This window comes from Canis lupus, chromosome 14 (genome assembly GCF_003254725.2).
Source record: "Canis lupus dingo isolate Sandy chromosome 14, ASM325472v2, whole genome shotgun sequence".
NCBI lineage: Eukaryota > Metazoa > Chordata > Mammalia > Carnivora > Canidae > Canis > Canis lupus.
Window position 1 is genome coordinate 43438200 of NC_064256.1, and position 14901 is coordinate 43453100.

General features: G+C 55.0%; 1 protein-coding gene and 1 long non-coding RNA gene across 7 annotated transcripts in view; both read left to right on the forward strand.

Annotated features, from left to right (window-relative positions):
• The window catches only part of MINDY4 (MINDY lysine 48 deubiquitinase 4), a 104650-nt gene extending 100680 nt beyond the window's left edge, over positions 1-3970 (forward strand). For 4 of the 6 annotated variants that reach the window (XR_003143136.3, XR_003143135.3, XM_025464530.3 and 1 more), the window contains one exon: positions 3540-3970. Coding sequence is in view for 4 of the 6 variants with exons in the window: in XM_025464531.3 (XP_025320316.3) it covers positions 3540-3588 (49 nt within the window). In the remaining 2 variants the exon portion in view is untranslated. Of the gene's footprint in view, positions 1-1813; positions 3476-3539 lie in introns of those variants that run through there. The other 2 variants (XM_035698375.2, XM_035698374.2) reach the window with 2 other exon arrangements.
• Positions 3971-8643: 4673 nt separating this feature from the next.
• On the forward strand, positions 8644-14295 carry LOC118350605 (uncharacterized). Its single transcript, XR_004804691.2, has 3 exons — positions 8644-8750; positions 10378-10505; positions 13210-14295. It is a non-coding gene; the product is annotated as an uncharacterized LOC118350605 (long non-coding RNA).
• The last annotated feature ends 606 nt before the right edge of the window (positions 14296-14901 follow it).

Below are 14901 nucleotides of genomic sequence, written 5' to 3' on the forward strand. Positions count from 1 at the left end.
GTCTAGTAGTAGACAAATATGACTCACCCCTGCACGGAAGCCAAACCCTGTGTTGCCAGGATCTGAGATGTTTGAAGATTGGGAGCTCCTAGCAGGAACGTCTTGGTGCCTATCAGAGTGGGGAGGGTGAAGTCTGGGAGGGATGGAGAGGAATGAGGGAAGGGTTTGGGGGGCCAGGCTAAATGTAGATCTTACAGTGATACAAGAGGTCTGGTGTACTTCCGACTCCACCGCCCCCCCCCCCCCATGCCCATTCTTGCCACAACTGGGGCAAGAAACCACTTGGGTCTGGGCAGTAGTGTTCTTCCCTTCACAATCTGGGCCTCCGATTCCTGCCTGGAGCTATGCTATGGGCAGAATGTTGCTCCCCTCCATGCCTCCTTTCTACTGCTTTCTGGGAGGTCTGGATCCAGGATATAGCCCTAGTGTCTAAGACTTTGGTAAGAAACTTACAGAGGCTGATGCTTACCTATAAATCTTAATAGACGATTAAAGCTTTTTAGTGATGTGCTTCAAAATTGCAAAGATGATGAACAGAGAAGCAAAGTTGAAAATCTCAAGTTATATGGTAGTATCAGTTAAGCCCCAGGTCACATTGCTATGTACTGCTAAACTCCTATTAACCCACTTGGTGCAATAGGTGACCCTGGTCCCTCGGAACCTGTGATCAGCACAGTGCCCTCCCAGCCTGTCTTACCCCACAGACCCTACTCAGTATGCAAGTAAGAGCTGCATCCATCTTCCCTACTGACTGGACCCATAGGGGCTACCCGACGACATCATCAGGCCCAGCACCAAACAGCGCAGGCAGCAGGCACTTGACCACTGAGGAGTGGTCTGACTTCCCCCAGCCATGTCAGGCAGTCTCCAGATACAGTGCCAGTGCCTCTTCTTCAAGCAGTGACAGATGCTTTGACGCTGATGGAGTCTATCAAAGTGGCTCAGCCCCAGAGCAACTAATGGATCCCTCTGGATCTGCCCCAGCGCTGACACATAGCAGCTCAGGAAATAGTCGAAAGCTCCCATACACCACAGAATCACCTAATCATCCTCCTCGCCACGCCCAGCCAGGGAAACAAGTGGTGCTAACCATTTTGATTCACATGACATGGTTCAAAATGAAGGAGAGGCAGGGTCAGTGGATGAGCAGAGGGTTATGTGTCTCGTCACAGGTTATGTTTGGAATGTGTCTTGCTAAGATAGTTCTTCCACCAGTTAATCTGGAGAAAAGACTGAGGAATGTATGCAAACTTTTTTGCATATCCAGACCTGCTTCTAAGCATCTGTGACCAGAAGGATCCCAGGGGTCAAATGATTCAGGTGTGAAAGGTATCTCCCAGCCTTTCACACAGGAGAGAAAGGGTTGGCTGTCAAAAAGCCATACAACCCCTTGAAAAAGTCCAAGCGGACTCTCTTGGCATGACAGGACTTTATTAATGACACTGAAGAGCACGCAGAGCTAGTTTTGAAGGACTAGTTTCCTAAAACAGTGTAACAGTCATGGCTTGGCAGATTTTCTTCCATCATCCACCCATTTCAGCCTTTTATGCTGAGCTTTTTATTTTATTTTTTTTATGCTGAGCGTTTTAATGAAAAGATGGAATTCAGCGTTCATATATAGACTGGATAAAAATGTCTTGGGACGTCGACTGGTGTGTACAGCACGGGACAGGGCTACGTCTTGTGTCTAGACACCACAGTCTTACATCCCGTGGATCCTCACACCCTAGCTGGGTGGAGCTAGGAGAACCAGGGAATAGTAATATTGTTCGAAAACGACATGCAAATATCTCCCACAACCAAACCTTTCCAGGGGGAGCAGGACACACAATTACCACGAAGATTATTTTTCTCCGAATGACAAGAGATCCTTTTGCTCATCTGAAAAGGAATGGGCTGGTATAAGGTGTGCAAGATATTCAACAGAGGAAAATACAGTCTTTACAGACACCAAGGAGTTGCCTGCAATCAAGAGGAAAGTAATTTGGTAAGAGCAGAGTAAGTGTGAGTCCCGTTGCCTCTGGAAGGCTGTCCCTCTCAACCTAAAAGCTGGAGACGGTGATGCAGCAACTGAGGCAAGGACATCATGTAAGACCGAAGAGCAGGAGCCTGAGGAAGGACAAAGGAGTCCTGGACAAAGAAGTTCCGAGGGAGTCTGGGCTATTGGTGGAGGTGGAGAAGGTTGGGTTTACAACCAACCAGCGCTGAAACCTCACAGTGCTTCCGAGCATTCAGTTGGGAAAGTGCAGCAGTCTTCCTCAGGGAGAGCCTGCTCACTCACCTGTCGTGGTTCCCATCTCAGGCAGACTGGACTTTCCAGTGCAGATGCACGGCGAAAATGAGGAAAGCTTCCATTTTTTTTTCTTCCTTTGTTGGCTGTTAAGATTTTTTACTTCCGTCAGAAGAAAAGCTTCAGGTTTTGAAAAAGTCTGCTCCCTCCCCAAGCCCCACTCCATGCAAAGCATTTCTAGAGCCCAGTTTCAGACTCTGCACCCTCGCCCTGCTGTTGAGGTATGCAACATCTGCTTCCTAGTCCCTATAATCTCAGGATGTATGTATATGTATTAGATACCCAGTGCCAGCTCTTGCAGGAATATTCCATCCCCTAGAAATGTGATTCTTCTGAGTTGCTTTAGAAAACTAGTGTGCCACGTATGAAAATTAGGTGTTGGGGGGGTGCCTGGGTGGCTCAGTCCGTTAGGCCATTAGGTGTCTGACTCTTGATTTTGGCTCAGGTCATGATTTGGAAGTCGTGAGATTGAGCCCTGGGCATGGAGCCTGCCTTAGGATTCTCTCTCTCTCTCTCCCTCTGCTCCTCCTCACCACTCAAAAAATAAATGGATGAATAAAAATTAAAAAGAAAATAAGTGTTGGGTCATTTCATGGTCTCACTTCCAATAACTTTTATTTTGGAATTGAAATTGTATCTAGGCCTGGACTACAGTTAAATGATACTCTCTGTCTCGTAAGACTTCATAATTTACAAAAATGCAAATCTGTGTTTTACTGAGCTGCTCCCAGCCCTTTGCTGGCTTCCCTTGGCTCTTAGAGCAAAGCCCAGAATCCTTAGGGGGCTCTCAGGTCCTAATGTGCTGTACCTCTCTCCCTCCTTTTCTAGGCTCCAGCACCTGGAACACTCCAGGATTCTCCCTATTGAGGTCTTTCCCACATGCTTTAAAGTACTACCATTAGGCACCCCTGGAGGGCGGCTGGATCCACATGCTTGTGGGTCACTCCCATGAGCTGAGGGCCCTGCGGTGCAAGGCACAGAGGAGGTGCTCGATAAACACTTGGGGCATGAATGAATGAATGACCTGCCACTCTTGTCTTCTCCGTGGCTCTCTGGAGTCCTAGGTGTATTTGTTTCTCATGGGCCTGGTGTGTAAGCTTGTGTGTGAGTGTGGAGAGGCAAGGTAGGGAGGTTGGACCCAGAAATCCTCACAGCCCTTAAGACAGGAACTTCAGGAGAGTGAGGGCAAGAGATGGCTCCTCTGTGGGTCTCTGCAGCTCTAACCCTTTATCTGCTACTCTGCTTCTAGGTGGAAGGGGGCGTCGGTGAACTGGAATGGCTCAGAGCCCATCCTGTGACCCTTCCCATTGGGTAAGCCTCTGGCTCCGCCACTCATCACTGGGGGTGACAGCTGAGCCCCAGGCCTCAGGGACAAGTCTTTCAGAAGAGTGTCACCCCCGTCTGGGCCAGCGGTGCTGCAGAAGCATCCAGCACCTCCCTGCCCCTTCCATGAAGGGCCCCCAGGACTGTGATGAGGGCCCACAGTGCTGCTACACGGCTCCCTCCCAGCTGAGCCATGACTGCCAAGGATTGACCGCCTCTGCGCATTTTGTCTGCATCCCTCCCTTGTTCCCCGCTGGGCCACCTGTCCCCTTGTCAAGCCTGTGATATGGTCAGCCCGGGCACCCTGGGCTCGTTATTTCTGGCAATTGTCTTTCTATAAAGCAAGAGTCAAACCCATACCAAGTACAGAGAGACTCATTCATTCTGTTGTGGCAAAGGATGCATGAGGTCTTTGTGTTTTGCGGCTGGAGTAGGAACAGTGATGGTGGAGGGGCCCCAGAGCCCCGGAGACCTGTGGGCTAAGACATCACCTAACGAGGGGCTCTGCAGGCAGGAGATGCCCTCTGGTCCAGTAGTTTCCCTGGCTGGGCTTCTGGTCTAGCCTGTCTTTTCTTGATCAGCCCCAAGTCTAAGGCACCAGGCTCTGTAAGCCATGCTGACTGGGAGCAACTCAGCAGCGTCAGTGCTTGCCCCTGTTAGACCTGGCCAGCGCCTAGGCCGTAGCTCTGGGTGGGCCCTGCAGCAGTGGGTGTTTGCATGGAATGACCAGGTTGTGAGCTCCTCCCATGTCTGTCCTGGCCCGGGGAGAGGCCCGGGAGAGTGGTAGACGCTGGATGGCAGCTGGTCCCCAGCCTCTGTGTGCTCTCCCCGTGCTCAGGATGCAAGCAGCTGAGGGACTGTGTTCCCTCTACAGTGCCCGGACGTTGGTGGTGACAACTCCAGGCCTGTTTTGCACTCTCACGGACTGGGCACGAGTAGTGGCCGGGTTGTTGTAGTATCTCATTGTGGGTCTTTGGGGAGAAGCAGGGAGGAGCCGGGAGGGAAGTGAGAGGGCAGGGCGTTCTTTGTCCATGCTGTGCAGAGGCCCCACTGGGGTTTGCTGTGTAAACTCCAGTGGCTATTCACAGCAGGCGTCCAGCAGAAATGCTTCCTATATGTCCCCAAAATGTTTATGCATTTGTTTTCCTTGGCCAGAGACAGGCTGCTCCAGCTGAGCACCGGTGGAGGAAGTCAGTTTCCCTGCAGCAGGCTTGTTTATCAGCCTGGGAAGGAAAAGTGTGTCTTTTTCAATGAAACTCACTTAACCTCCTGACCAGGGTCCCGTTGGCAGGGCTGGAGAAATCAAAATATTCCCAGCGTTGCTTGAAAAACCCAGTTCCAACAAACTATGAAAACATCTTTCTAGAAGCCAAGACACAGGTACATGCACGGTTTGACACCCTGTGCCTGGGGTTTCCTGTAATGAAGGATGAGCAAAGCCCCAGCACCACCCTCTCCCAGATCCGGGAGCTAGAGTAGACCCACAGGACTGCCACCAGGTCTGCAAGAATTAAATAGAGGCCTGTGCCTCCTTGCATGTGGGTGTTCTCCTCCCGAGGTGCGTGGTTTTCTGGGGAGAGTGTGGGTAGGCTTCAGTGAGCCCATAGCCTCCCTCCCAAATTATACTAAAATCTTTGCGTTCGTGTATGTATGTGTGATGTTCCAGGGAGAGGGTCTACTGACTTGGCCTAACGCCCTCCTGAAAAAATTAAGAGTCCTAGAGTTGAGTGGCTTCCCAGGGACCGTCCTGGGTGTGGCCACCCCATCCGTGCTCACCCGCCTGCCAGGTTAGTGGACGAGCAGACCTCAGGGAGGTGTGAATTCTTGGTCCCGGGAGGGACGAGCCGGTGGATCCCACTGCCTTTCCGGCTGTGCGAGCAGTGAGAGCGGTCTCTGGGGAGCAGCCCCAGCCGCTAGGGACCTCTCCTGAGGCAGATGATTCATGCTACGGCTGCCGCCCTGGCAGCTCCCGTTACCTGCTCCCACCCGGCCTCTGGGGAAGCCTCCTCCTTCCCCTTTTAAGAAGATCTGAGTCTTCTGCACGGTTGAACCAGGCCAAGCACCCGCACATCCTTGCCTCCCCGGTTCTGGAGGTCAGACCTTTCCCACCTCAGCCTGCCTGTCTGCTCCACCCCCTGTCGGGGACAGCAGCGTCTGCTGTCCTCAGGTGGGAATCAGGGACCATCCCACACTGCTGCTGGCACACGTACCAAGCTCTTAAGCAGCTTCCTTGAAGGCTCCCCCACTTGGCCTTAGGAGAGGAGATGCAGACCTCTGTGCACCATGGCCGGGGAAAGGGATCCCAGCACATTGACACCTCTCTCCAGAATTCCTTACTAGCTACTGGCCTCTTCCACGGCCAGCCCAGGGCTTTCTTCACCTTCTTCCGTGGCCAGACGACGTACTGGGCTAATGTCGGCCAAGCCATCTGTACTACTGACTCTAGGTTCTTCGTGACAGCAGCACAGGTAAGAAGATCAGTTTCCAGAAGAACTGTCAGGATTCCCTGGTGGGGGGTGGGGGGGCTGTCAGAGCTGGGCCAATGCTTGGGGGTGGTCTTGGAGAATATCCTAAGGCAAGGGTGCATCCAGACCCCATCCCACTGCTTGTTTCTGAGCAGAAGGGAAGTTAGGGCCAGGGGCCCAGCCCATCCTGAGCATCAGTAGTGGCAGAGGGGGAGCAGTGGGCCCAGCCTTCTGGGAGGCCCGGGATGTGAAGGACCAGTCTTAAGCCCCCACAGGCCGTTGGCTCTGCTCAGCCAACAGTGGCAGGAGGAGGACTTGTCTGCTGTAGTGTAGACTCTAGCCTTGCGACTCCATGTGTGGTCCTTGGACCAGCAGCATCAGCAGCACCTGAGAACCTCTTAGAAATGCAGTATCTCAGGTTCCACCCATCCCCCCTGAATCTGAACCTGCATTTGAACAAAACCATCAGGTGAATCAGGTTAAAGTTTGAGAACGTTCTATTCTAGAGCTTGTGATTTTTGTGGGGGTGACAGTGTGAAAACGCAGATGTCCTCATAACGAAGCAATGTCTGGGGAAGAAGCAGCATCAGGACCAGAGGCCTGAGTTCAGTCTTGCCTCCACTGCTGCTTGCCTGTGTGACTATGAGCACCTGACCTAAGCTCTCCGGGCCTCAGTTTCCTCCTCTGTAAAATCACCAATCCCACAGGGCTGTATTGAGGACAATGAGAGTCAATGCACAGTGAGGTGTGTGGACTTGCCAGGTGTTTGCTCTCAATATGTCTGGTGGGGGTTGGTGAGGCTCCTCAGTGGTGGTAGCATCTTACCTAGGCCTTGATGAATGGGTACGGTTTGGACAAGTGGAGAATTGAATGAAAGATTATTCCAGGTGACATGGTGAGATGATGAGAGCCAAGAGACCATGAAAGTCTGCGGGGTCTATGGGTCTCATCAGGGTGATCCAAAAGCAGGAGTCCCAGAGGGTTAGGGGAGGAGGCAGAGAGTGGGAGGTCTCAGATGGCAGGCCCAGGGCTGGGATGTGTTCCCGGGAGACAAGGTCTACTCAGAGCTCTACTTCAGATCTCTCTCCCTGGCCAGGGAGGGCGGGGGGCAGAGATGAGGGGCACATCGAGGGGCTGCTGTGCTGCTCCCAGGAAATACAGTATGAGGGAGGAGGCCAGGAGATGATGGAAGTGACAGATGCGGATGGCCTTTGCTTTCCAAGGCCCCGTGGACGATCCTCACCGGCCACCGAGCTCTTCCGGGAGCCTGAACTTGCAGGAGGCAGTCAGGGTGCCAAGTCTATTTGCAGGTATTTCTCTCCATCTGCCAGAGTCCTCCCTACTCCCTAATCATGCCCTAATCCTCATGGGGCTGCGGGAGCTGTAATTACCAGGGAAAAATGTCAGGCATTTGCGATAATAGAGATTGCTTAATGCAGGACGAGGGGCGGGTTGGCAGGTGGGCGGGAGAGGGGGCAGGCAGGCTGCCCATGGGTCAGGGGGGCACGTTGCCAGCGCCTGCACGCTGCTCAGGGATGTCGCTCCAGCAGACCTGCTCTCACAAGAGAAGAATCAGAGCCCCGCACTGGCCAGGGGCTCGATGGTCACAGCAGCTCACTGTTGGCCCTTCCTGCCATCTCGGGACCATAGTGCTTCATCCCACTGCCCTGTCAGCATTCCCCAGGGAGGTCTATCCTATGTCCTGTTCCCTAGGAAATCATTGAAAGCCCTCTGTTTACAGTGGGGAAAACTGAGGCCCAAATAGGATGTTTGTCATTCATGGAAGGGTCTCCCAGAGACCAGACCACTGGATGGCTTTTGGGCTGAAGGGAATACATCTGATGGGAGGTCTAAGGGGGTGGGGGTGATGCCAACCCGTCTGTCATTCTGCTTCCCCACCTCGCTCCCTCCTCCAGCTGCTTACTCCACCCACCCCAAACCATAGCACTGCTTCCCTCGCTGCCTGAAGCCTTTGCTCGTGTTCTTTGCTGCCCCTGGGTCCCTGCCCTCTGGGTCCCCATGACCATCTGCCAGATCTACCCTAGACCCTCAAAGCCTATCTCCAAGGCCCCTCCTCTATAAGCCCTCAGGGATTACCTAGCTGAAAGTGCAGGCCCTGTCGTCTGAGTGCCCTCAGGATGGGACAGGTACAGGAGGGAAGGGAGGAAGGGAGGGAAGACAATGAGCCCCAGACCTAGAGACCAGGAAATTGAGCACTATAGAGGTGAGGTGGTGGGGATGGGGGGGATGCACGTGCACTCATATGCGTGCACATGTAGGGTAATGGGAGAAACCTGTAGCTGGGTGCCAACCACCAACTGGGATCTGGGCAGTGACGGAGGGGCTGATTGAGGGCCCAAAGTTCATTCTCCATCTTTGAAGAAACCCCTCCCCCACCCCACCCTTAGGCATAAAGCCCCAGTCACAGGGTGCTGGGGTGGGGAGGCACTGCTCGAAGTCTCTAAACCGTTGATTCCAGGTGTGGTTTTGAGATTAAACCTGGCGCCTTTCCTGTGGCCCTTGATAAGGGCAATTCTGGGTGCTTATCTGGCATTTTCTGTTTTAAGGCCCCCTGACATCTGTGAGGTTCAGCAAAGTCCTGCCTCCCTGTGGAATGGAGCCCATCTCCATGATAAGCATCCACTTCCTTGTGTCCTGCCTGGGTGTCCACTGTGAGTACTCCCAGGGCACTGGAGCCCCGGCTGTCAGTGCCAACCCTGGGCCCTGCCCCCTCTGCCTCACCCCTCCCTTGCTCCAGCCCGGGCCCGAACCTGGGAGGGTGCTATTAGTAATTATGTCAGGACGATTATATAAACAAACCGCGGTGTGTATGGGAACTTTACTCTAAGGAAGGATTGTTCTACTCTCAGTTGATCTCTGCCTTGGTGCTCTCCAAACTCCTGGGCTCAGATCCTTCTTGGATTTTATTGAGGGCACAGGGCTCAGACGAGGGGAATTTGTAGGGGCTAGAGCAGTCAGGGAGGCTTCCTAGAGGGAGAGGATTGAAGCTGGACCCTGAGGGAGGGTTGGAGAGGAGGAAGGGCAGAAGTACCCCAGGCCGGATGGGCAGGTGCACAGCTGCCAGGAGGAAGGGGCTGGGCCCTTCCAGGTGGGAGGACATTAAGGGAGATTAGAGCTGAAGGGCTTGCATGTCAGGCTGAGGAGCTCAGGCCGCCCTCTGCGTGCTGGGCAGCTGTGGGGGTTCCTAGAGCAGGGCAGAGGTGGCCCCACGCTGCTTTAAAGGACTTTGCTGCAGCAGCGTGCAGGGCAGCTCAGAAGGCAGATGCTGACCTCCCTCCGAGCCAGGACCCCGGGGAGGAGCTGCGGTCCGAGACACCTTGCACTTCAGTGATTCAGTCTAGGGAGCAAGGTGGGGGCACCCGCGGGCTTGGAGGGCGCCTCTCTCCCCTGCTTCCCGGCAGGCAGGCCTGGCCGGGAGCAGCCGTTCCCAGTGTGTGCTCCCCTGAGGGCAGTGGCAGCTGCAGTTCTCCCGGGAACAGTCTTTGCAAAACATCCCTACCTCCTGATGAAGGCTTCCTCCGTCTCCCGTCTTGGCAAACCATGAAGGAGGGGGCCTCAATGCGAGGAAGTACCCGGGCCTTTGTTCTGGACCCGGCTTCGGCTGGACCCACTGCCCATTGTTTTCGCAGCCATTGGTGACCTTGGGCCAGCTGGACGGGCCCAGCAGCCTCCCTTGGGCCTGGCCACCTCCAAGTGCCTATGGACGACGGCCAGGCTGGCAGGATGACAGGATGGCTCCTGGGTTCTCGGTGGCTGTGGGGAGGGCCCCTGGCATGCCGTATCCCACCTCCATTCACAGAGCCTGGGCCCCCTAGCTTGGCCTTTTGGGATGTTAGTGGGCATTATGGGAACTGCTCGTCTCCCGAGGACCAGGAGTCTCTCACAGAGAGCTCCTGGGACCCTGGTCCGAGTCTCATGCTTCTTCCACATGTGCTGTTGTGGGGGCCCTGGCTCTCCTGAACCTGTGCTATCCCTGGGTTTGGGGGATCCTTGCTGCACCTGCCAGGCGGTGTGCACCGTAAGACGGGGGACCATGCAGCCTGCCAGAGTGCTTATGAATTCCAACCGGGGCTTTGACAGTCCAGGTTTAGATCTTAGCTTCAACTTATGGGTTGTGTCACCTGAGTTAAGTGACCAAACAATAAAACAAAACCTCTCCAAGCCTCAGCTTTCCTCCCTATAAAAAGAATAATCATAGCCTGTACCTTTTAAGGTTGGTGTGGGGGGTCCATGCACAGTGCTTGGAACAGAGCTTGGTACCCAGTGTGTGCCCAGCAGATGTTGGCTCTTCTCCTGGGAGCTGGATGGGAAGACGCAGGACCTGCGGTGGGTCTAACTCACTGAGATGCAAGAAGTATGACCACATGGAACGCCGTGACACAGTGAGGCCAGCTGCACCCCCAGGGGTCGGTACCTCTTCCCTGACCACAAACCCTCCCCCCACCCCAGATGGTAGTCCCTCCTTTCCTTTCCCCTTGTTGGGCCCTCAGCAGCTCCTGGGCTAACTGGATATGTGCTTTCCTCTCTGGTCACCCCGTGGGGCCCTCCCTTTCTACTCTGGGCTTCGGTCCCACTTTTTGTAAAATGAAGTGACTGGATGAGGTGGCTCTACATAGCGGTGACCACACCCAAGACCCAGACGAGGGCACCAGTGTCAGACACTGTGTGCGGCACCTGACAGGCTCCTCCCTCCAACCTCCCCCTCCCAGATGGGGAAACTGAGTCTCTGGGAGCCAAGGCACTCGCCCAGGGCCTCCAGGCTAATGGATGGCAGGTGTCAGGTTCTCACTTGCTCCCTTGCCTCCTGGGAGGCCCCCACGCAGGGCAGAGGAGTGAGAGACTTCCTGGAGCTCCTTGTCCCCTGTCTTCCCTGATTGCTTTCCAGTCACCAGCCCAGGCCTGAGACTTCAGGGCCTTCAGGAATGCCTGTGAGTGTCCGGGTTTCCATACCTACAACCTATTATGGGAGCCTGGTTTTCCCTTCGATTCAGACGCCTCCCTGTGAGCATCCCAGAGAGAAGGATGAGTCAGACCCCTTGTCTAGCCCTTCCCAGCGGAAGGCTGGCCAGCCAAGGTGGGAGTGGGCAGCCAGCCTCAGGGTCTCCCCCAAACCCCATCTCCTGTCATCCCCCCAGCCCCTATGGCTTTAGCAACCACAGAAAATGCCAAGCGCTCTTTTCCTTCTTTCCCACTAACACAGACACACCTTGGGTTTATTTGTCTAAAGACTTTCCATTTCCTTTTCTGGAAAGTCATTGGGGTTGTGCACGTCGTCCCTTTCATCACAAAGGAGGCTGGGAGGAGAGGGGTGTGTCCTCGGTCACCCTGGGAAGGGGTGAGCTGGGGAAGCCGAGAACCTAGCCCCATGTGACCCAGCTGCACTCTCCCTGGACACCCTTGTAGGCCGAGATGACTCTTGGGGTTGTCCTTTCCTGGGGACACACCGCTTACAGCCATGTGGCACAAGGCTGAGCAAGTCTGTCCTCTCCTGTGTCCCATCCATGGCTGCGCCCACAGTCGTGTGCGGTGGCCTAGTCGTGCCAGCTCCTCGTTCGGCCCCAGCTCCCACCAGCACGGGTCTGGGCAAGGAGCGCCCTGAGGGCGGAGGCAGGCAGGGCCCAGGTGCCTCCTCTGCACCAGCCTGGAGGGAAAGCCGAGATTCAGGCTCAGAGGCCCGGCCAGGCTCATGGAACGTGCCACATCCCTGTCCCAGCAGCCCCCCGTGGGGGTCGGAGTCAGCCCCAGAGAGCGGGACAGTGAGGGGCCCTCCCCCCCTCCACCGTGGCTGGAAGCCCACCCATCCATCCCTCCTTCTCCCTGGTCTTTCCTCTTCCCAAACCACCTCCCTTCCTTTACATAAACAAATCTGTCTGCCATGTCCCCTCCTCTAGGAAGACTTTCCTGATTACTGGAAAGAGGTGGGGCTCTTCCGCTGCCCACAAATCCACCTCACCCCTTCCTGAGGCTCAGGCCTAGGTCTCGGCGGCCCTCCCCTGAACACCCACAGGCCGCCTGCAAGCCCTCTGTGTTGTCAGGAACCACTCTCAGACCCCAGCTCGGGTCTGAGCCAGCGAGTGGGGAAGGATGGTCTCCTATGGGCATTGACCATGGCACTGCCCCAGGTGAGGCACCCGGGGCGTTGTGTGATCCACGCTGTGACGCTCTCCATCAGGGATGCGCCCCACTGCGGTGGGTGCCATGGCTCAGCCCTTCTCACAGGGAGACCCAAATGCCCCCCTGAAACATTAGGCCTGCTCCTCCTAATAGGGGCTGCTCCATCAGTTCCCTGGGCAGCCAGAATCAGGGGAAAGACGTCCTCCCGACCAGAGGCAGCTGCCTCTGTTACCACAGTAACCGTTGGCGAACATGTCTTCCTTTCTTGCCATGGCTTCCAGGAAGCTCAGGTGGAACGTGATGCTCAGTTGCAATCTCTTTCTGGTCTCGTAAGAAGCTTCCTCCTCCCCAGTGTTTTTTGTTTTAACTAGACTAGTGTTTTGTTTCATAATTCCGACCTTTGCTGCTCAAAGTCCTAAGACCAGTGAGCCTTGGTAGCAACTGGGAGCTTGTTAGATATGCAAAATCTTGGGCGCTACCCAGACCTTACTGAATCAGAAGCTGCATTTTAATAAGACCTCCAGGGGATTTGTGTTCACATTACAGTGGGAGAAGCGCTGATGGAATCCTCAAATGCTTTTAGAACAGCTATAAAAGGTATATGCAGTAAGACCAGGAATGATTCTCCCCTTTCCTACACTGACTTCTCCACCAAAGACATTGACCTCAGCAGCAGCCCTGCCCAAGCCTGACCTCACTCCATCAAACCAGCCCTGGCTTTGATTTTGACCCTCAGTTCTGCTCTCTGGCAGGGTCAGGTCACTGAGGGGTGTGGGATGGGAGCCCTCTTAGGTTGTTGTCTATATAGGGATGAGGCAGGTGGTGGGCAAGTGCCCAGGAGAGGGGACCCTTCATGAGCCAGGTATCTGCTCCCTTGTGGACCAAGGTGATCGTCCTACAGTTGGGCTCTTGGCCACTCCTGGGGTAATGGGATTGTGTTGGTATGATTGTGCCCAGCCCTGACCCCTTTCCCCCCACCCCGCCTCCCGCTGCCAGGATGAAGAGGAGCGCAGAGGGCCTGAGAGTCCTGGGGTTGGCCTTCCTGAGAAGTGGCAACCCTCAGAAAATGGGGCCTTGTGTCCGTGCATAAGCAACTCTCTAACCATTCCCATGAGCTGTCCTTGTGGGGTAAGTACCCATGTAGAGGATCATAGCCTTCTGGAAGGAATGATATCAAGGAGCATCCTGGGTCTGATGATGTGCCATTTTAGGCAGCCTTTGAGATCCCTTCGGATCCTGAAATGCCATGATTCAAAGTCCTGCTTCCTTTAGAGAGGCTTCTAGTGATTTCTCCCACCCTCACTGATTATTCCCCCACCTCCAGCCCATAACCACCTGGGCTTTTCTCTGACTGCCTTATATTTGTGAATCTGGCCCCCCAACCACTAGGGAACCCATGGCCTGGGTCTCCTCCTCTGTCCACTTGCTCTTAGACTGGCAAGGTGAGGATGAGTGGAAGATGCAGGCAGGCAGCTAACCCAGATCTCTTTCCCAGCTGGCTTCTGAATCCTGAACATGGAGTGCTTGGGGGGAGGCTTCTCACTCACCTCTTGGCTGCTGCCAACACTGTATATTTATCCTCTTTTAGGCCTGAGCCTGGCCTGGGCAGAGACAGGATCACCATAACAGGACCTGGGCTTCCTGAATTCTAGACACTGTATCCCCAAATCCTCAGACCCTGGCTCTTCAGAGTCCCCAGTGAGGTTGGCCTGGAGGAGGAGGTGTGCAGGGATGAAGCAGGGTGTGTGTGGCAGGGAGTCCTGCCGCCTCCCTCATGATGCACGCCCTTTCTGGTCCACCGTTTGCCCTATTGGCTGCTGCTCTGCTGATGGGGCAGGGCGGTCACTGTGCTCAACATGGGGGAACCACTTCAGCCCATGGCCTCAGTTTACTTTTGTCTTAATGACCCAAAGGACCTCCTATCCTAATGGTCTAACACTCTGGGTGTTCAGAGGTACCCAACCCTTTGTGACAAGAGGGCCCTAGAAGGGTGGCACAGCCCTGTGAGTTGACCAGTGGACACACCTGCAGAAAACAGCACAAAGCAGGAGGTGTGTGTGCATTGGGGTGAAACTGGTGGCACTGGGGGCTGGGGAGCCAGAGCCTGGCTGGGCGCAGGGGCCCGGGGCAGGGGGCCATGTCATCATTTTCTCATTAGGCAAGACAGCGATCTGCCTGTGTGAGATGATCTTGCTGGCCCTGTGGGCTCCAGGAATGTTGGCTTCACATGAATAGAATCCCCAGAGTGGACCACAGAGGGAGGGGTCTCCAGTGGACGGGGATAAGGGTGGGTACCTCCCACCTTCCTAGACTCACCCCTGCCAGCCCCAGCCCACAGCATCATGGCATCCTAGGAAGTCCACAGAGTGAAAGAGGGTGGTCCCAGAGGTGAACCAGCCCATCCCCACTCCAGGCGGGCCCGGAACACCCCTCCTGACTCTGGCTGGTGGGCTGGCAGGCAGCTTGCTCTGTTCACCTTTGAAAACTTTGCTGAGCACACTGAGCCTGTCCACCACCTGGCTGTGAGCAGAGAGCTGGGTCAGATCCAGTCCCTGTCCCCACCCAGGGTGGGGGCTCCTGGCTGGGAATGAAGAGACTAGGACACATTTAGCATATTCCCAAGAGAGGAACCTTGGAGCCATGCAGTTACAGAAGTGCCCAGCACTGCATTCCTCTTGCCCAATGCCT